This window comes from Pimephales promelas, chromosome 12, assembly GCF_988280905.1.
Source record: "Pimephales promelas chromosome 12, fPimPro1.hap1.1, whole genome shotgun sequence".
Taxonomy (NCBI): Eukaryota; Metazoa; Chordata; class Actinopteri; order Cypriniformes; family Leuciscidae; genus Pimephales; species Pimephales promelas.
In genome coordinates, this window is record NC_142780.1 from 28,055,118 (window position 1) to 28,076,858 (window position 21,741).

At 38.1% G+C, this 21,741-nt stretch overlaps 1 protein-coding gene across 1 annotated transcript in view; it reads right to left on the reverse strand.

The window, feature by feature from the left end:
* The window catches only part of emc2 (ER membrane protein complex subunit 2), a 38,915-nt gene extending 22,425 nt beyond the window's left edge, over nt 1-16,490 (reverse strand). The window contains exons 1-5 of the mRNA XM_039650852.2: nt 16,382-16,490; nt 15,133-15,246; nt 12,463-12,527; nt 9,968-10,053; nt 8,531-8,588 (exon numbers count right to left, since the gene is read on the reverse strand). Of these exons, the coding sequence (XP_039506786.1) occupies nt 8,531-8,588; nt 9,968-10,053; nt 12,463-12,527; nt 15,133-15,246; nt 16,382-16,421 (363 nt within the window). The 5' untranslated portion in view covers nt 16,422-16,490. The remainder of the gene's footprint in view (nt 1-8,530; nt 8,589-9,967; nt 10,054-12,462; nt 12,528-15,132; nt 15,247-16,381) is intronic.
* Nucleotides 16,491-21,741: the final 5,251 nt, after the last annotated feature.

Consider the following 21,741-nt stretch of genomic DNA (forward strand, 5'->3'; position numbering starts at 1 on the left):
CTGGCTAGAAACCCAATACCACTTCCACGTACTAGATTACCCTTAACAACTGGTGGTAGTACCGGCACCGAGGACTTTTCTCATACACCTCCTAGTGATTATTTCGACGTCAGTAAGTATATCAGACTTGTACCTCCATTTAGAGAGACCGAAGTCGACTCATACTTTGTCGCATTTGAGCGCGTAGCTAGTAAATTGAGGTGGCCAAAAGATATGTGGGCTTTGTTACTCCAGTGTAGTCTAACCGGAAAAGCTCAGGAAGTTTGTTCGGCTCTGCCAATTGAAAGCTCTCTTGACTATGATATTGTTAAGGCGGCAGTGCTGCGAGCGTACGAACTCGTCCCTGAGGCCTACCGACAGAAATTTCGTAATCATTCGAAAACAGTCAAGCAAACGTATGTTGAGTTTGTGAGAGAGAAGAGAGTTCTTTTCGAAAAGTGGTGTTTTTCTAGCAAGGTTGCATCCTTGGAGCATTTACAGGAGTTAATCTTGCTAGAAGAATTTAAACGTTGTCTGCCGGCAAATATTGTAATGCACTTGAATGAACAAAAAGTGGTTTCATTGGCAAGTGCTGCGGTCTTGGCAGATGAGTTTGTGTTGACTCACAGAAATGTGTTCTCAGCCCACACATCTGCCAGGTCTCCGTTTGCGAATGTGGAAAGCTCGGCAACACCGCGTGCTGTAAATTCTTTTAAAAGTGAGTCTGCATCCAAATTTGCGCGAAAGCCTACGAACGGTGATGATAGGCGTGTTTGTTTTTTCTGTCTTGATCCAAACCATTTGATTGCGGACTGTAAGGCTTGGAAACAAAAAAACGCGACTTCCAAACCCAAAAATGTAGCACTTGTGCACACCATGTGTTTTGACAGCTCTCTTAGTGGAGAGAGTTATCATCCTTTCTTGTTTAAAGGTACAGTCTCCCTGTCTCCTGATTCTGGTTTTAAACCTGTAACAATATTACGAGACACAGGTGCTGCTCAGTCTTTTATATCTGAGAGAATATTACCTTTTTCTGCTGACTCTTTTACGGGTAGTGATGTGCTGATTCGTGGAATTGAAATGCATTGTGTAAATGTGCCACTTCATACCGCGTATCTAAAGTCAAGCTTTGTCAGTGGTGAGGTCAGTTTAGCAGTGCGCCCACAGTTGCCTGTTGAGGGTGTTGATCTGATTCTAGGGAATGACCTTGCGGGTGGCACAGTCTTTCCTAGACCAGTTGTATCATATAAACCGAGTGCAGGACAGAAATCGGATCTGGCTGAAAATTTCCCGTACGTTTTTCCCGCATGCGCAGTTACCCGTGCCCAGTCCAAGAAATTTGAGGAGGTGGTGGATATCTCAGATTCATTTTTGGTTAAGAAGCCTGACTCTGTGGAGTGTGTCCTGTCTGTTACCCCAGACCCTGACCGTGATGTAACTGTCCATGAAAAGTTAGCCTCTGAAACCCCTCTAAAGGCAGGTAGAGAATACTTAGCGACCGCACAAAAAGCAGATCCTTCCCTAGCCAAGTGTATAGCGGCTGCAGATGGTACCTTACCTGTGTCTAAGTCGGGGGTAGCTTTCTTTTGGGAACGTGGATTGTTGATGCGTAGGTGGAAACCCCAGCAAGAAGACTTAGGCTGGCAGGAAGTGCAGCAGATTGTCTTGCCTGTTGATTATCGGCAGCAAGTCTTAAAACTTGCCCATGAAAATACTTTGTCTGGACATGTCGGTATTACGAAAACCTACCATCGAATTACTAGGTTTTTCTTTTGGCCTGGTCTTAAGTCTGCAGTGTCCAGATTTTGTAAGTCATGTCATACTTGCCAGCTGGCAGGAAAGCCCAACCAGAAGATTCCACCTGCACCTCTGTATCCTATTCCAGTTGTGAGTGACCCATTTGATCGCTTAATTGTTGACTGTGTTGGACCGTTGCCCAAAGCTAAATCAGGACATCAATACATTCTGACCATGATGTGTGCTGCAACTCGTTTTCCAGAGGCTGTTCCGTTACGCACGTTGAAAGCAAAGGTTGTAATCAAAGAATTGCTCAAATTTTGTTCTACTTTTGGATTGCCAAAAGTGATTCAGAGTGACCAAGGGTCAAACTTCACTTCCAGGGTTTTTAAACAAGCACTAGAAACCCTTGGGATATGTCATCAAACTTCTACAGCATATCATCCTGAGTCCCAAGGTGCACTAGAACGGTTCCACCAAACCCTTAAAACAATGCTTCGACGATATTGTGTGGAAACCGGGAAAGACTGGGTTGAGGGTCTTCCTTTTCTGATATTTGCTGTGAGAGAGTCTGTGCAGGAATCCCTTGGTTTTAGCCCTGCTGAGCTGGTGTTTGGCCACACAGTGCGTGGACCTCTAAAACTGTTAAGTGAACAGCTGCTGAATCCAAGTTCTGTATCTTTGCCTGTCGATGATTATGTCACTTCTATTCGTGAGAAACTCCACAAGGCTCAAACTCTTGCAAAACTTCATCTGTCTACAGCACAGTCTAAGATGAAGGCTCATTTTGACAGGAAGTCACTGAAAAGAGATTTTAGTCCTGGTGATAGTGTCATGGTTCTACTTCCAACTCCTGGTTCAATTTTGCATGCAAAATTCTCTGGTCCATACCTGGTTGAAAGGAAGTTAAGTGACTCAAACTTTCTGATTGCGACCCCAGACCGCAAATGTAAAAGCCGTGTTTGTCATGTAAACAGGCTAAAGCTCTATGTACACAGGACTGATACCGAATTGACGGTAGATCCAACTGTGGTTCGTCCACCAGTGTCCTCTGTTGCTACAGTAGGGGTAGTGGGGAATTACTCCTTGGAGGAAGATGGATTAATGTGTAAAGATGTGCCAATTTCCTCCACACGGTTAAATAACTCTGCTATAATGAAAGATCTCCCACACTTTCTTTCTCACCTAAGTACTGAGCAATCTTGTAGCTTAGTTGAATTACTCTGTGCCTTTCCTACCTTGTTTAGTGACGTGCCAGGTAGGACTACTGTGTGTGTTCATGACATCGATGTTGGTGATGCTTTTCCTATAAAACAACATCCTTACAGAGTAAATCCAAGAAAACGTGAGATCATGCAGACAGAGGTTGAGTATATGTTGCGCTATGGGCTGGCTGTGCCTAGCCAGAGTCCTTGGAGCTCCCCCTGTTTACTTGTCCCAAAACCTGACAACACCTTTCGCTTTTGCACAGATTTTCGGAAGGTCAACAACGTAACAAAACCTGACTCATTTCCGCTTCCGAGGATGGAAGATTGTGTAGATAGAGTTGGTTTAGCACAGTTTGTCACAAAACTAGATCTGTTAAAAGGTTATTGGCAAGTGCCACTCAGCAAACGTGCCTCTGAGATTTCAGCGTTTGTCACGCCTGACAGCTTCCTACAATATCAAGTTCTAGCTTTTGGAATGCGAAACGCACCCGCCACGTTCCAGCGTATGATGCATCAAGTACTGTCAGGTGTAACTAACTGTGAGGTATATCTGGATGATATTGTGGTATATTCAGATAATTGGACAAATCATGTGAAAACACTCAAAGAGGTGTTCCAACGTCTAACTGCTGCTGCCTTAACTCTGAATCTTGCCAAATGTGAGTTTGCAAAAGGAGTTGTTACCTATTTAGGTAAACAAGTTGGTCAGGGAATGGTTAAGCCTGTTGAAGCTAAAATTGCAGCCATTCTTGAGTTCCCTGTACCTAGTAATAAACGAGAGTTGAGACGCTTTCTCGGAATGAGTGGATATTATCGAGGTTTTTGTCCCAATTTCTCTGCCCTGGCATCTCCCCTTACAGACCTCCTTAGTACGAACCGAAGATTCCTGTGGGACCGTGACTGTCAACTTGCCTTTGATGCTGCCAAAGATCTCCTCTGTTATGCTCCTGTGTTGTCAGCTCCAAACTTCAATTTGCCTTTTAGTCTGCAAGTGGATGCAAGTGCTAAAGGAGCTGGTGCGGTTTTGCTACAAGAGGATGAGTACCAGATTGAACATCCTGTCTCTTACTTTTCTAAAAAGTTCTCCAAGACTCAGCAAAACTATAGTGTAATCGAAAAGGAAGCTCTTTCCTTGTTGTTGGCTCTTCAACATTTTGATGTGTACTTGGGGAGTAGCTCCAAGCCTATTGTTGTATATACTGATCATAACCCTTTGGTCTTCCTTTCCCATATGTCAGGTTCCAACCAGAGGCTACTACGGTGGTCACTCACTGTCCAAGGGTACAATCTGGACATACGACATAAAAAAGGCACTGAAAATGTAATGGCAGATGCTCTTTCTAGAATTTAAAATGGACGTTGTTAACGGTGAACTCTGTACCTTTTTGAAGTAAGAAAAAATGGCAAGAGTGTATATTTGATTACAAACTGTAGTTTGTATTCTTGGTGGTGGGGGTGTTACGTCCTGGGGACGTATTATTATGAAAAGTGTTTTTGATTTGTATTTTACTTTGTTAAATTGCTGTGTTAGTTGTGCTCTGTCAGTCTCTCCCTCACTCTGATTGCATTGCAGCTAATTAGCCACACCTGAGGCTCGTGGAGAGTTGCGGAGCTGCACTATAAGAGAGCAGAGTGAACATGGCTTGAGGAGGTTCACTTCTCCCCTGCACCAGACTTGTGTTGTTGTGAATATGGAGTGCTGAGCTGGTGTATTGACCTGGTCTGTGGAAGACTACTCTGTCTCTGTGTGTACACGTTGCTGTTCAAAGATAGCAAGTAGGGTTGCTTATCAAGTTGTGACAAGTTCTTTAAGGATTTCTTTATAACTCTGTTCTGGTAACTAAAAGGTATTGTATAGAAATCTTTGCTTTTATTTCTTTTGGGGAACGGTAGGGAGACCGAGTCATCTTTTATTTTATATCTTATTATTTCCTGTTTTTGGTCAGTCAGGGAGTAGAGGGAAGCACATGTTGTTTATTTATTTTTCTTTTACCTGTATAGGTTATTTAGTTCTGCTCAACCAGTAAGAACCTTTTTGTTTGTTGTTTTGGTGGCCATCTCCTGAAAAGTGCATTCCCCCATTATTTTCTTTGTTTAAATACAATAAATCTTTTCATTGATGATATCCAGTGTTGACTCACATTTCTGGGGCAGAGGATTGAAGGGAACCCTCCACGCTTGCGTTTAAGCTTTACTTAATTTTTATTTAAGTTTGTTACCCTCTCCCAACCCTAGACTGGGAGTAGCTCGTAACAATATCTTTTGGATGTTAACAGAGGGGCAAAGCGATATGATTACTAGATTGTGAAGAATAATGTAACCGCACTGGTTTGATGATATCCATTTTGCGTCGATCTTCTCAACTTCCCATTTACACACCATTAAATGTGCTTGCAATTTAACCTTGATCATGGGAATAGGGAGAGTGCCTCGGTTGAAATGCACAAAAAACAAACAGAACAGACCTCTCGTTTTCAGGGGGAAAATGACGGATGAGAGCGGTTCAGTCCAACAGTAACAGATAGTTAAATAAATATCAAATGGTAATGATATAACAAACGCAGAGACGAGAGGACGGGCCATTTTTTTTTTGCCTCAAGATGAAGACGGTGATAGCTTAAAGCAATAGTTTAAAATGAAAATCCAAACGTGAAAATTCAGGCATTATTTATGCATCTATTCCAAACCCACTTGACTTTCTTTGGTTGGACACAAAAAGTGAATTTTTGAAGAATGTCCTGGCCACTTATCAATGTAACAAAATGTAATGTAGACTGGGGCTGCCAAACTCCCAAATGATAAAAAGGCACCATTAAGTGGCCCGTAAAGTGGTCCATCGTTCTTGCTCTCCTTGGCAGGTTCAGTTCATAAGAGAAGTAGGGATATCCAATATGTGAAACTTTTATCTTTCTAGTCAGATCTCTTCAATGAATCAATCTGACTGATTGATTTAAGAATCTGACTGATCTGGTTCTCATTTACTTAATGATCCAGTTGCAATGGTTAAAAGCCCAATGAAGAATAACACTTTCAGTGCATAACACCTTAAAGGGACAATGTGTACTTTTTTAGAAATCAATATTTTTATTCATAAATATGTCCTCAATGGAATATCCCTGCCAATGATCTGACTTATCCTCGTAAACAAAGAATTTATTATCTTTATATACATGGGACGGGTAGGTCCACGGAGGCTTCCATGTAGTTCCGCCATCTTGAAAAACTATAATAGCAGAGAGGGACAAAAAGTACTAGGCCAACACTTTTTCCACAATGGGTTTTCATTAAGAGTCAGTGTGACGTAACTGAAAGCAGCAGAAACAGTGAGAGGCGCTTGTTACTGCCCCGGCGAGTTTCACAGTCAGTAATTCATACTGTAACATTCGTTTGTTCGTTGTGTCAAGTTGCAATTTGCTATTAGAAGACATCCTGTCATAGCTTTTTGGTACATAACGGCTACCGTAGATACAACACGCATTTGAAAAAGCTAGGCGATGGAGAGCACAATTCGTTTGAATGCAAAATACAATTTCACACTAGATTGGATGAATTCCTACACATTGTCCCTTTAAATATACTGTATAACTTCAGAATTTTTCAGAGAAATAGTGTACAAACCAAATGATCTACTTGTAATTTTAACATTCTTTTATAAACTATTTTTTTTGTTTATAGAGTTACATGGAAGAATGAAAATCACACAGGTTGGGGACAAAATGAGGGAGAGTAAATGATGAAGGATCTTAATTATGGGCGAAGAGAGAGTGAGAGAATGAGTGAGAGAGTGTGAGTGTGAGAGAGAGTGTGAGTGAGAGAGAGAGAGTGTGAGTGTGTGTGAGAGAGAGAGAGAGAGAGAGAGAGAGAGAGAGAGAGAGAGATCACCAGGGAAAGGGGGTCCTGCCGGAGCACACATGAGGGTTTATTGACTTTGCCAGAAAGGCCTCCATGTGTTCAAAACAGACGGACGGTGAGGTGTGGAATCCACACATGATGTCCAAAGAACAAAAGTATCTGCTTCATCATGCACACTTCGCCAGCCCAGAGAAAATGTTTAAAACATTAAGCAAGTCCATGTGTAGAGACAGTGCAAAAAAATGTGTATTGCGCCTACAGGGAAGGGCCAAAACAAATAAGATTATGAAAACAATTTAAAACATTTATTTTCTTGCATTTTCTTAAGAATGAAGGGCAGGTACAATATGTTTTGAGGTGATGGTGGAAAGATATTGGAAAAACATGGAGCAAACTTGGATACTAAATGGCCACTTCACTCAATAAATAATCAGTGAATAAAAAATATACTTCATGCGTTACGCCAAGAGAAGACAAATCAATAGCAAACTGTCCATTTGGGTTTCCAATAAGTGATCTTTAAATAATACATAAGTTAAGACTGAACCACATACTTTAAATGGATAATTCATCCAAAAATGAAAGTTCCGACCCTCACGTCAATGACTTTCTTCCCTGGATATGTTTTTTCTGAAAGTTTTTTTTTTTTTTTTTTGCAAGAAATTAGTTTTTATTTAGCAAGAATTAAACTGATAACAAGGGAGAATTTAATTTGTTATTCACTGATCCTCACCTCTAGTGGACTAGTCATTGAGTTCAACTCGAGAACCGAATCACTCAATTTGTAGACGAATCATTAAGACTTTAAAAAGAACATCTGACTCCAAAAACTAGAGATGAACCAAAATTAAAATTCTGGGCCGAAACCAAATCTTCAGGTTGCACTTGTCCGAAAACCATGTGATCGATCACTGTAGCTGCCTCAATTTAAACGGCAGCATGGATCAGTCGCGCCATATTAAAGAGCGCCAAAAATACATGTATTGTTTGAATTTCATAATTAAATGGACAGAATTTTAAAGTTGAGACTTTAAATCATATTAAAAGTAGCAAAGATTTTGTGATTATTGGATGGTAGCAATGCTACAAATGTTTACTGAAGTTTTGTTCATGCATCAACATCAAGCAGCACAAACTAAAAGATTTTAGATTTCAGAATACACATTGGTGTAATATTGTCAATCCAGAGAGAGGACATGTAGCTTATCCACGTTGTGTGCACGAAATGGACGCTGAACAGTCAAAATGTGCTATTGGAGAAGCGCTAATTAAACGTCCGTTTACCTCACTGATTTCGGCCTTCCAAAACCAACAAATTTCCGTTTCAGAATATTTTCGGTAGCCAAAAATTCGGTGCACCCCTACCCAAATTTTTTGGAAGAAATAAAGCATTTGGAGTGACGTGAGGGTGATTTAATGAAGACCAAGAAAAAGGTTATCTAAAGGTTAAAGGTAAAAAAAATGAAGGGAAAAAAAATTAGCACCCCAGAGACCTCTCTATGAAGTCTCAGGAAAAGCGATAAATCCCCATCTTCAAAAGACAAGCCATTTATTTTTGCTGAGGTTGCCCCGGCCGTGTTTAATGCAACCAAAGTCCATAAATCAATGGTCTTTGTTACCGAACACACTTGTGCGTACTGTGTTCGTGTGTGTGTACTTTTAGTGGCTGAGGTCACTGAGGGGAGAAAGAGTTTAACTTATGAAAATGAACTTTTCAGACAGCAAAACAAGTTTCAACCGCATTTTTTCCTTACCGTATTTGTCGGGTCGTCTTGTAGTATTGAGTCGTACAGCTTATTGGCATCCTCATACCTTCAACAGAGAGAGATCATATTTAACGATAATCAACAGGAACACCGGTCATGTGAAATTAAGTGGTAAGGCTTTAAAATAAATGTACAAACTTTTTGTAGAGAGAACAGCTCGTTTCTATATATTGAGAGAGGCTACGTATCCAAGCGGCAGAAATAAACAGCCATTACCGTCGCAGCTCAAATAGCCAGTGTTGTGTGAGGTTTACTAGCTCCACAAAGAGCGTAATCCACAAACATGATTGCCTGCACTGTGATTTACCTCTAAACAAATCAGCCTGAACTTCCACCACAAATCAGGCATCGTTTCGAAGCGCAATCCGCTTAAAAGGCATTCCGAGACAAGACGTATATGAGTTACAGATGCAAAAAAATAAATAAAAACACTCGACGGGCCCTTCAACCTGAACTCAGAGTTGGACAGCACAGCATTTGAATACAAGTTACGAATTACAACGCTGATCTCATACAGTGCTTTCTGAAGAATGGGCGGACAACGCCACAAGCACTACACTTGTCATGTCAAATGAAAGCTTAGCTTTTTTTATTTTACGAGGGACATCCTGCACAGTTAACGCTAGCACAGCCAAAGCAGCCGACCTCATGATCAAAACCTGTTTCAGCTCGCAATCGCAACCAACAACAGAAGCAGCTCTGGTTCCTATTATCATTGAGCTCCAACGCCACTCCTGTTCTCACATCCACATTAGAGCTCACTCACTCTCTGGCACATCTCAAATGGCACCAGCCGCTTTGACTCGTTCTATTTATGTAGGATTCAGCCATGTGGGAGAGGAGGGGAGAGTTTCGTTTAAGCCGAGCGTCTGATGGCAATTAGACTCAAATTTGCAGTTTATTTAATCGGACCGTGCAGGCGCAATCACTCTCAATTACGGAACAACCCCTGGCATAACTGATAAACACGTCGAGGACATAGTGACCAGAATGAAACAGATCTGAAATCCTGCTGAAATTCGATACATTAACATCAATTTACGACCGTCTTAATTGTTTGCTCAAACACTGAGAGAGAGCGAAACTCTCTGGGAGAGAAAAAGCAGACCATAGGTTCTATGTTTACAGGTCTGGCCGGCCTTGTTTTCCCAACCAGAGAAGGGGGCGGGGGTACAGAGGGACCCCCAGAATAATAGCGGGAGAGACCACTTCCGTCTTTGGAATTCCTAGCACAGGCACAAGAGCCACATGACTACTGAGGGCTGAACCATTCTCTCTCGCTTTTCCACTTAGCAGAAGGAACAGTGGCTTGCAAAATAAACAGCCTCCCTTCCCACGCATCCTGCCACTTATGTCCCAGAACCCCCCCTTCCTTGCAGCTAATCCAAGGCCTTGGTGTTAAGATGGTGCTGTGGTGTATCTTACCTCTCAAGAGCCTCCAGCCGCATCCCTGCTAATCGCTTCACTCTGTGACTGTCTGGAAACTGCCTTTTCAGCTCCTGTAGGCAACTCTACGCAAAAGAACAACAACGGTGGGGTTGACCATACGAATATTTCACTTTTCAAAACAGATTTCACAAACAGGTTTTCCAAAGCTTCTTCATGTCTGCCAGTGGCAGTGTTGTAGTACTCGAGGCTCGGACTCGTCTCGGACTCGGTCTCGAGACCATATTTTAATGGTCTTGGTCTTGTCATGGACTCGTGTCCATTTGGACTCGGAATTGACTCGTACTCGAACATTTTTTTTTTAGGACTCGGAATTATTCCCGAGTCCACTCGAGTTCAATTCAAAATATTTTTCATGATTATTAATGTATGTTAATAAAATATTCCTTTAAATTCATTGACACGCCCAGTGATTGATGATTTTCTAGTGCGCAACTGCGCATGACAAATTGTAATAAAATTACTTTTAACACCACCTACTATGTGGCCTTTTTACCCTAAACTGATCATATTTTTTAAACTCTAAGTAAATTCAGTAAAAAAAAAAAAAGTAGACTCTGGTCTCGGACTCGACTCGGACTCGACACTCTATGGTCTTGACTCGGCCTCGACTCTCTCTGGTCTCGGTGTCGACTCGGACTCGAGTGAGGTGGTCTCGACTACAACACTGGCCAGTGGTTTGTCAAACAAAAGTCCTTTTCTAACTGTGTCATGGTACAGGTTGAGGCAATGTGAGTACTAACCAAAAACAGCTTAGTATTGTCTCTGCATACAATAAATATTAATAATAAATCTATACATTTCAAAATGACTACCACAAGTTTTTGGAAGAAGTTTATTCTCAACTTATTTGATTAAAAAAAAAAAAACAGCAACAACTTATGTTGTAAATATATAAAAATGTAATGTATTCCTGTGATGGCAAAGCAGATTGTTCAGCATCATTACTCCAGTCTTCAGTGTCACATGATCATTCAGAATCATTCTAATACAATTGTTACAGCATTTATTAATTTATTAATAAAGTTAAGTTATGTGAATAAAAATACAGCGGTTCATTGTTTGTTCATATTAGTTCATTTTGCATTAACTAATGTTAACATATACAACCTTTAATTGTAATAATGTATTAGTAAATATTGAAATTAATTAGGGCTGTCAAACGATTAATCGCATCCAAAATAAAAGTTTGTGTTTACATAATATAAGTGGGTACACTGTGTATAATTATTTTATATATATATATATATATATATATAAATACACACATACATACATTTTTTATATATAAATAATATTTTTTTCTTAAATATACATGCATGTGTGTGTATTTATATATATATACAAAATAATTATACACAGTGCACCCACATCAATTACGTAAACACAAACTTTTATTTTGGATACGCTTTTATTTTGTATATTATAAAAAAATAATATTTTGGATAATAAAATTAATATTAACTAAGATTAATAAATGCTGAAGAAGTATTGTTCATTTTTAGTGCATGTAAACAAATAAACCTTATTGTAAAGTGCTACCAAAATGATATAGACAATTTGATTTTTTGTTTTACTATTATTTCATATATCAGGCTTTAACACTAACATCAACAAAATACTGACATTACCTTAAACATCAGTCATGATTATTTGCCCCAAAAAATAAATTCCTATATTTATTGCACCACAGCTTGAGCGACTAATGCAAAGCCGGCTGGATTACAGAGCACTTGAAAACTATACTATAACTCTCTGGGGTGATGAAATGTGGGATTCATACTTTTTTTTTTCATCCACAGCATTCAAAACTTTATAGGTCTACTCTAAAAAGTGTGATGTGACTAGTTTGACAAGACAATATTGCAGCGAAGGTTTTGGCTAACCATAAAATGAAACCGTAACTTTCCTGTCCGTGGGTGCCACGATAAACAGGTTGGCCATACAGCTGTGAGGGCAGACGGGAAAAATTGAAAGTGGCATGGGTGAGAATTCAGAACACTGCACAGCAGGATCCCACAATTCCACACTGGCTACTATAAAAAGCAGAAGCAGGATGCTACTTTTACCAGTTCTTTCCCACTGAGATGAACAGGCCTCGTTTTTTTTTTTTTTTTTTTTTTTTTTTCACACACTCGTGACTTGGTAAGGAATGGTTACTGTCAAATCCAATGTTTTCCTGGTTAGGATGGAAAGTTTGCTCTGTGGCTTAGCCCGCCTGACCCATCATGCTCTCAGACGGTTTTTCCCGCTGTTTTCCTAGCTTCTGGTAAGAACCTCAGAAACTGACTACTGTAAGTGTCTCAAGTCAACCAGGATGGTCTCTGAAAATCATTTCTGATTTCAATCTCAAGCCACTTGTTTTTTCCAAAAGCAACGTTACATTTTCAATGAGAAAAACCAAAAACTTGACAAGTAGGGTTTTAAGTTGAATATATGAGTGAATGCGAGAAAATGACTTAATGAAAACTCACCCAGGCCAGATCGTCACGACTGCAGTCCAACGCTGCGATCATCACCTGCTCGTAAATTATCCAAACTGAGCACAGGAGACAAACAGAAAATGACACCATATTAGTGAGTCTATTTTTCAACATGGTAGCGAAGATGACAAATGAACATCTACCCCGCGTGAACTCCTTTCGAGCAAACTGTGACTTTCTTCTCTGTGTCATTAGAAAAGACAATCTTCAGCGTCCGTCAACGACGCACTTTGTCTTCGTAATCTCCGGGTGTGGGCGAGCTGGCAGGTCTCATGGAAACGGTCAGGAAATTCACGCCAAACAAAACGAAGTCGCTGAATTTTGACAAGAACACTTTAGCGTATTCATCAGTTTTATGTATCAGTTCAGTCAAACAGCACAGAGGGTGAGCGAATTTCACCCTCTATTCGTCATGACATGCGTTACGTGCTGAAATCGCGGAGCTATCGTCGTCTCGGCCCTAAAAGTGCGTCGTTACTTTGACAGATTACAGGAATTTTAAATTCCTGCAATTAAATGCTTAAGTCATTTCCAAGATGGCAATGTTTAACGTTCAACTGGCCATTGTAACAAAGCGAGTGGCTTTAGCTGCTCTATTTACCATAAAGAAAACTGATTAGCGGGCTTGGCTAATGGATCCAATTAATGAAATTAATGCTCCATGACAGACAAGTGTGTTTTGACAAGCATGCCCGAAGTCTTTCCGCTGGATGATTTCAAATGTGCTAATTGAGAAAGAGCAATAAAATCCCAACGAACAAGAAAAAAAAAACTGATATGCCAAAGCAAACAAATGCCTCAAGTTTTGTTTTTTTGGTTTTTATGATTCCAAGTCTTGCTTTGATAATTACCATCTTGTTTCACAGCCAATTAAAGAGCGGGTTTCAATCAAAACAAGCTGTGTAAAGTATTTACCCTGCTCCAGTATTGAATAATAATCACTACAACAAAAAAGAAAAGTTTCAGTGAAAAGTCGACATCGTGCTTTCAATTTTAGACTTTTACTCATCTTTACAGGCCCATCTAGAAATCTGAAAAGCTTCTACAACGAAAACCGTCGTTATGTTTTATTTTTTTTGATTGCTTGTATGAGCATATGTATTGCAGTAAAAGCCTTTTTAAGGGCTGTTTGGTAACTTTGACTCTTATTGTTGTTTGCTAAGATTCCTCAAAAAGCAGTGTTGCAATCTGATGAACAGCCAAAAGAAGTTTAATAATAGTTATTTGAGATTGCATGTGGTTTTAAAATAATAGTATGGATGAAGACAAAAAAGCCTAAATTTGATTTGAGTAGAAAAGAGCCCAATTTATCCAATTGGTAAACCGAAAATTGTCAACTATAGGAGTGAGTTTCAGAGCAAGTATGAAGGATCGGATCACCTCGGAGATAATGATTTTAGCTGAAGAGAATCTTGGCTTTAGTGGCTATGTTTGACAACACGATTGCAGGACTTGTCTGGCTTAGAAACCCATAACTGACCAAAGCAAATAAATATTAAGCCATCTGAAATGTTTCCACTTTCACCTCATTTTAATGTCAAGAGAAAAGCTGAAAAGTCTTTCTTTCAAATCTGTCAAAAGTAAGATCTTTCAAATGAAGACAGAGAAAGAAAAAAAAAATGGTGCTCTTTTCCCATTTTCATGCAAGTCATATTCAAGAGGTCAGATAACCGACTCAAAGACTTCAGCAACTTCATACATGGTATGTTTTTATAAATGTTAACAAATCCTATGCCAAAAAAAAAAAATAGCAGAATACTTGTTCTTGCAAATTAGTGCAAAAGCACTTCAAAAATCTGATATTTAATTTAAAAATGTTCCATTAACTGCTTATTTTCAAATGACTATGCAACTATATTTCCACCACTGAACTTTTGTTACTCTGGCTGTGCTAAAGACCGCAAAACCATCTATAGTCACTTGGTGAGGTTTATGTATATTATTTTATTAAAAAATAAAAATGATTGGAAGTAGTTTAAAGTGTGCATTTTGAAGGGTTAGATAGATACCCAACAATGAAAATTGTGTCATTCTGTCCATCCATTGAAAATGTATATTCGATGTACTGTCAAAGTAGTCCATGTGAGAATGTTTTGAAGCATCGAAAAAACATTTTGGTCCAAAAATAACAAAAACTACGAATTTATTCAGCATGTTCTGAAGATGAATGGAGGTCTTACGGGCATGGAACGACATGGGGTGAGTCATTAATGACATCATTTTCATTTTTGGGTGAACTAACCCTTCTCAGAGAGTGTTTTATCTAACTTTTTAAATAAAACCTTTCCAAGAAGTTCCACTTTAAACTCATCCTCTTTAAATCACTTCTACAACTGGCATTAAAGCATAGCTTTTGTAACAAAATCAGTGCCTTTAATAAATTTCAAGACAATTACTGTCAAAGTTTACATCGCCTGCTGTAGGAAATGTTCCTATAAACTGTCTAATGGGAATATAACCTCAATGTTTTGTTAGGACATGATGGTTACATGCAATAAAAAGTTATAGTGTCGGCCTATTTATTTGTTAAATCTCTGTCAGTTATCCTGTTGAAGGGCTGCACTTAGTGTCCATATGTGCATAAGAAACTCAGCCAGACATCACCCGAAACCGGCCCAATTATAAAAACCATTAACTTTTGTTTACTGTAATTGTACTTACTGTCATCTCCAAGTTTAGACGCATGCTCATTAATCAGCTCTTCACCGACATCCACTATCTGCTCACTGTTCCTGTAATTCTCTTCTCTCCATTTACGGAGTTTGTCACGCATCTCTGAAATGCAATAAAGAAACACATTAGCCTTTGGCTGAAACTGTATTACTTATTTATTTTCATCATCCATCAATTATTTATGATTGTCAATTATTATTTTATTTATGTGAATATAACTTGTACTTTCTTTATTAATCTTCATAATTAAAGGAAAAAAACATCTATAGTGTATAATACTGATATGTTTCATGACTACTATACTTTGTGTAACTTAAATTAATCAACACAAAACTTTTTAGAACTGTCTATATAAGAATAAAACACAATTATAATGATGTCAGATTCTGATAATGGTCTCAAAACAACTAAAAGGCCCAAACAAATCTAATTAATTACACATCTACGTCAAAATTGTAAAGTACATACAGTGGGGAATAAATGTCCGAGAACATTCTTTACATTAAAGAGAATATAATGCAATTTCCCCATCAGAAATCAAATAATCAGAAAAAAAAAACATATGAGTGAAAAGCTGTATAGAAATAAAATGTCATTGTTTAAGAATTATTTAAGCAGCATTATTTAGACAAACAAAGTTGTATGACATGTTTTATCTCATGTTTAAAGAGCCAAACACATATCAGTTGTTAATAATGTCAGGTAGTGTTTGTCGGTGCTTTTAACAACACTATTCCATCTAAATCTGCATTATTGCACTAATAGGATGTCAGATCTATGGCAACAAAAGATTGACATTATAAAAAAAACAACAAGAGATGATGGTAATCTCAAGAGAACTGAATCATTCTTTATTATCTGACTGTAGATGACAACATCGATATGACAAATCACCATTTAACTGACCAGACAAACATAAAAAAAAACAGAATACTCCGCTCATATTTCAACATTAAAATTTCTTTAAAGCTCAATATACAGATTGCAACCTAAACACCGTAATCCATTATATGAATACATATACATGTCTTTCTAGAATAGAGATTTTGATACTAAACTGTACAGAAGCTAACTGGCTACTTAGAGCGCATGTTGTAGTCTTTAAAGAAAAGCCCAAAAAATAAGGCATTTAGTTCGCAAATATTTACAAAATGCTCAACTTGGGTAACAGTTGAATGACTAGAGATACATACTGAATCAACTAATAACCTCTATTAACGAAAACAAAGTCATTTACCTTCCCAAGTGACATCGTACAGTTCCGATACAGACGACATGTTTTCTTAGCTCCGCCTCATATGAGCTGATTGGTGGACGACAGTGACGTCGAAAGTTAACACTGTGAGAAGGGTCATTAAAGGGCAAAGGCCAAATCCTGACATTTTTTACATCAAACATTCCAAACATATACCTGATATTTTTTTTCCTTACATAGAGGATAATTAATAATAATTAAAAATTAATAAAAAAAAAATACGAATTACTATTAAAAGAAAGATAATGTGAAAAATAAAGTTTGATAACGATCTCCCAATCTAAGTTCAGTGGCAATTAAAAACTTATAAATAATTGATTCATTATTCAAAATGTTTCTATGAATAATACATTATATATAATATAATTAATTGTCTATATTGTTTTATGTGCTAAACTAAAGTGGATTTGGTAACAAAAGTTTATAAAGAGTCTTGGTGTCAGAATTTCCAAAGGTTATTGTGGTTTTACATGCCGTGTCTATTTTCTCTCTCTATGCTCAATTGGTCTCTTAGGGGCTGTGGATCTGGCTCAGCGTGTGCATTTGCTCTGCTGTGTCTACCACACAGTGCACTCACCAAGTGTACTCAGCACATGCTTGTTTATAGCAGCACACCCCTAAACTTGATGTCATTCCTACTGCTTGTCCATTGGCGAAGCTTTACCAATGTTTTTGTTTACTAAAGGACACTGTTAGCATTTAACCCTTTGGAGTCTTGGGCTATTTTGGCCCTTTTTGAGTAGCCTACTTTTTATTTTTTTTTAATTTTGCGACATAAACAAATGTTTACCATACCAATTTTTGGTATCATTTTTTTTCAGCACATCACCTATATGACCAGATAATTAGTTTATCACTTTGATGTACTGTATCAACATACTGGACCCAAAATCCGAATAGAAATGTTATAGCTTTTCTACTACAAAAAACATAAACATGCTCAATGAAGCATTTTAAAAGGTTTAAAATGTAAACACAAGTTGTAAATGTCAAAATATACAGGTAAAATTCAGATATAATCATACAAAAAAAAAATACGATTTACACAAAAGCAAGTGTAGGCATAGGCTTTTTTTTTCTTTTTTCATTTTAGCTTTGCCACTTAAAAAAAAATATATATATATAAAAAAAAATTGTGCACACAAATATACAGAGAGCTATATTTAAGGCCTTGCATTCCCAGAGTATGAGGGTTCCCAAATAGTGCAAATACAACATAAAAAAGGTAAAATTGAGATAAAATGAAACTATAAAAAGCAGGTGTGGCAATAGGCGTTTTTTCTTTTCTTTTTTGCTTAGAAACTACAAAACACTTCATGTACAATTACACAGCTAGCTACATTATAGGGCTTTCATTCCTTGGGGTTCCTCAATAGTGCAAATATACCACACAAAAGGTAAAATGAACACAAAATCAAACCGTACATTTAACTATTTACAAATAATATAGGTGTGTTAATTTGTTGTTGTTTTTTAACCAGTCAGTGCCACTCCTCAAAACAGTTTATCTAATCTACTCCACTACCCAAACTACTCCTAAAATATCTGCACTACCCCTACACTACCTAAACTACTCCTAAACCACTCTCAAAATCTATTCGAACTAGCAATAATTTGTCTACTTTACAAAAACCGACAAAGTTATTAGAATAAATGCAATGTCTGTCACATCCCATCTTGGGTTCTTTTACGAACGCGTCAATATACGCGTACATTTTTTATCTAAAGTTTAAATGACCATATCTCCGTTTATACTTGGTCTATCAACACAAAACAAAACGTAAAACAGAGTAAAACAAGTCAGCACTTTCGACAGAAGTGGACGGCAGCGCTCAGCGTGACTTTGTTTTTATGCTTCGACGTCTTTAAACACCTTCAGATTTATGGAGGAGAGTGATTCTTACGTTCACGAGAGGTTTATGAACTCAGTAAAATGTTATTGTACACAGCTTTCCAAATGGTCAGGCCACAGGCTAGCCAGTCATGACAGCGAGAGGCCACGCCGACCCTTTCCTGATGGTCTCCATTCAAAGCTGTTCAAACCAAACCCTAACAGACTTGGCAATAGCTAGAAAAGAGCGCACTGATTCTCCCAGAGAACTACTCTTGGTTTCTTTTTTCCTCCTTCTCAGGATGCCTGGTCGAAGGCCTGCTGTGAGAGCAGCATCAAAATGTCAGTCTCGAGATGTTTTCACATCCTGAAGTGAACTGTGGAATGCATATATTCTACCGTTTTGGAGCCAAAGTCAGCCCGAATAAAATAAAAAGGTGAAACCTTTGGTAAACGGCATGGAAAAATGTTCAGCTACTGCATTTTCTCAGTAGCCTACTCGCTAAAAGGCAAAGGTGGAGGATAGCTTCTGTTTAGATTTTCATCTGCCAATGGTTTATTATTTTGGCATTGATTATGTGGTTACATTTGTATTTTTTTAAATCCAAAATGAACACAGTGATGGGGTAAGATTTCTTGATAAAAGTGTGCAAAAAATACAAGTGAAGTGCCGTTTTTAAGATTTTGTAGTGAAATTGTATCACTCATCTTAGGCTTTGGTAATTTAGTATTTGATAGGCTACTATTATAGTATTTTTCACTATTTTGAATTAGCTTTTATTTCTATATCTTCATTTTAGTTGCATTGTTAGTTAGCTATTTTTTATTATTTGTATTTAATTTATTTTTGTTTTAGTGATTTGCTTCAACTTATATGCTTATTTTATTTCAGTTGAATCATTTTAACATTTCTTCTTTTTGTTTAAGGTTTTAAGTTTTCATTTATCATACACACATGGATACATGCATATACATACAAAGTTTAGGTCATTATTTGCTCTCAAATTAAATAGGCTATGTTGCCAGTTGTGCAGAAAGGACATCAGTGACATCAAATGTTATTGGTTTTCGTGATATGCAATGTGGTGCTCAGTAGATCAGATACAAATCAATGAACAAACTTTGATGAGGATCTCTATTGACTATACACTTCTTATATGCACTTTCTCTTTGACTCACCCTACAGGGCTTCCTCCCAACCCAGATACAATTTCTTCCAGATACAAAAAGGTTCTTGGTTTCAGGCCCGCTCCTGGCCACTTATTATCCAATGACGTCCAAGAGACTCCAAATAAAGCTCCGCCATCAGGGCATTTCTGTTCATTCAACCCTGATACACGACCGTCATGCAACAGACACTTGGAGAGGGTAAAGTCAAAAATAGACATATTGTTCGATTGTTTCATGTCAATGAGCGTGACATAATCAATGAGATCCTTGGATGTGTAAGTAAAAATAGTCATGCCATTTGCAGGCTTTCAGGCATAAGCTTCTGAGGAATTTACATTCAAGTAACAGAAAAGGGCTGATCGTTATGAAGGCGATTATATCTAGTGTCCTCATCAGCCTCTGGAACAACCTCCAAGTAATGTACCACAATCCCTCACAGTACAATCAATACCGCCTTTTTGTGCTTGAATAAACGCACCACGGAGGTGGTCCCAATTGATTATATGTAAATTGGCTGTGTTTTTTGGCTTTTTACTGTAAATAGTTTTAAATCTTAAGAGTCTCATTGAGGTACTGTAGTTAATGCATGCTTAAAATCTTCAAGGTATGAGTTCACTCACATATTAAGGTCCGACCAGAGATTTGCAAGGTTTCTGTCTATCAAAAGAAAAAAAGCAATAACAGATTATAACATTTGCAGTATTTTACTTTGACATGCATAGCAGCTCAATAACAATAACCATTTGGACTGTATTTGGCAAAAACCTCTGTGCTCACAAATAATTCATTGTCATTCGTTTACATTCTTTTCAGATTATCGACAACAATTTCAACTCCAGCCAATAAGTGTGGGGTTGCTAAGATTCTACATTACTACAAAAAAATAATTAAATGACTTTCTCTTCATAAAATAAAAAAAAATCTGACATTTTCCACAAAAATATGTAGCAGCACAGCTTTTTAAACACAGATAATAAGAAGAATGTTTCTTCATATGTGAATGATTTCTGAAGGAACATGTGACACTGAAGTCTGGAGTAATGATGTTTTGCATCACATGACTAAATTTAAAATATTTTAAAATGGAACAGTTAGGCTATATTAAATTGTAATAATATTTAACAACATTACTGTCTTAACAGTTTGTTTTTTAATCAAATAAATGCCGTACTGGTGAGAACACATCCAAAAATCGTATAGACTCCAAACTTTTGAACAGTACATACAATATAGACAATACTAATTCATATAATTGCATTTTATGTTCTCACTTTGGCCTTTCTATACCTTTTACTAGCCTGTTCCCATTCCTTTAAGCTCTCTAACAGGATTTGACAGCAGGCAGGTTCGCTATTTTGGCCATGTTTAATCTCTGTGTGGCCTGTTTGAAAGCAAGTCAAGGAAACCAAGGATCAGATATGTGGCTAAAAGATGTAGACCTCCAGATTGACGTTAGCACGCTCACAAAAAACGTCCAGAGAAAATCAACTTTCAAGCATTTGTAAGCTCTAAAATAACAGAAGGAAACAATGTAGGCGCCACCAGCCACAGCCCTTAGAGAAGCAGACACACCTCGAACTCCTCTAACAGTTCCAGGCATTGGAGTGTGTATGTTGTGGCGGTGTGTGTGAGCGGACGGAGTTTCTGAAGACCCTCAAAATGACCAATGACCTTCTCTCAGTGTGAAGGCATTCCTTGCATTATGTGGGAGCTTATGCCTACACCGCCATCTACTCTTGGGAGGTGTGGAGTGAGGGCAGGGGCCAGGTTATTATCTGCCATAGTCGTGCCCACATATTGAGTTTCAGAAGGATAATATTTGGATTTTCAGAGCCTGTCCAGACCCATCGGAGAGTCTTGCAGTTTAGGAGTGCTGTGCTAAAGTGGAGACACAGTGGGATCCTAATGCTATGGTCGGGAAGAGAATTTGACCCTTTAGCACGTCTCGTCCCCCACCCTTTTTATTTCTAGTTCTGTTTCTTTGTTAAATGAATAGTTCACCCAAAAATGAAAATGATCCCATAATTGAATCACCCTGAAGCCATGGTGTAGCCTATATGGCTTTCTTCTTTGAGCCGAACACACTCGAAGTTATTTAAAATAATATGCTGACTCTTCCCAGCTTTGTAATGGGTTTTTTTAAAGCTCCAAAAAGTGCATCCATCAAGTATAAAAGCAAATCATACGACTCCATTGGGTAATAAATGCCCTCTTAAATGAAGCAATTGGTTTTTGTGAGAAAATTTCACACAGTCGACAGTCAAGTTCCGGCAGACGGGTGACCGTATACAGTATCGAAATCCTCTGACATTTTTTTTTAAACTTTAGACAAATTCATGGC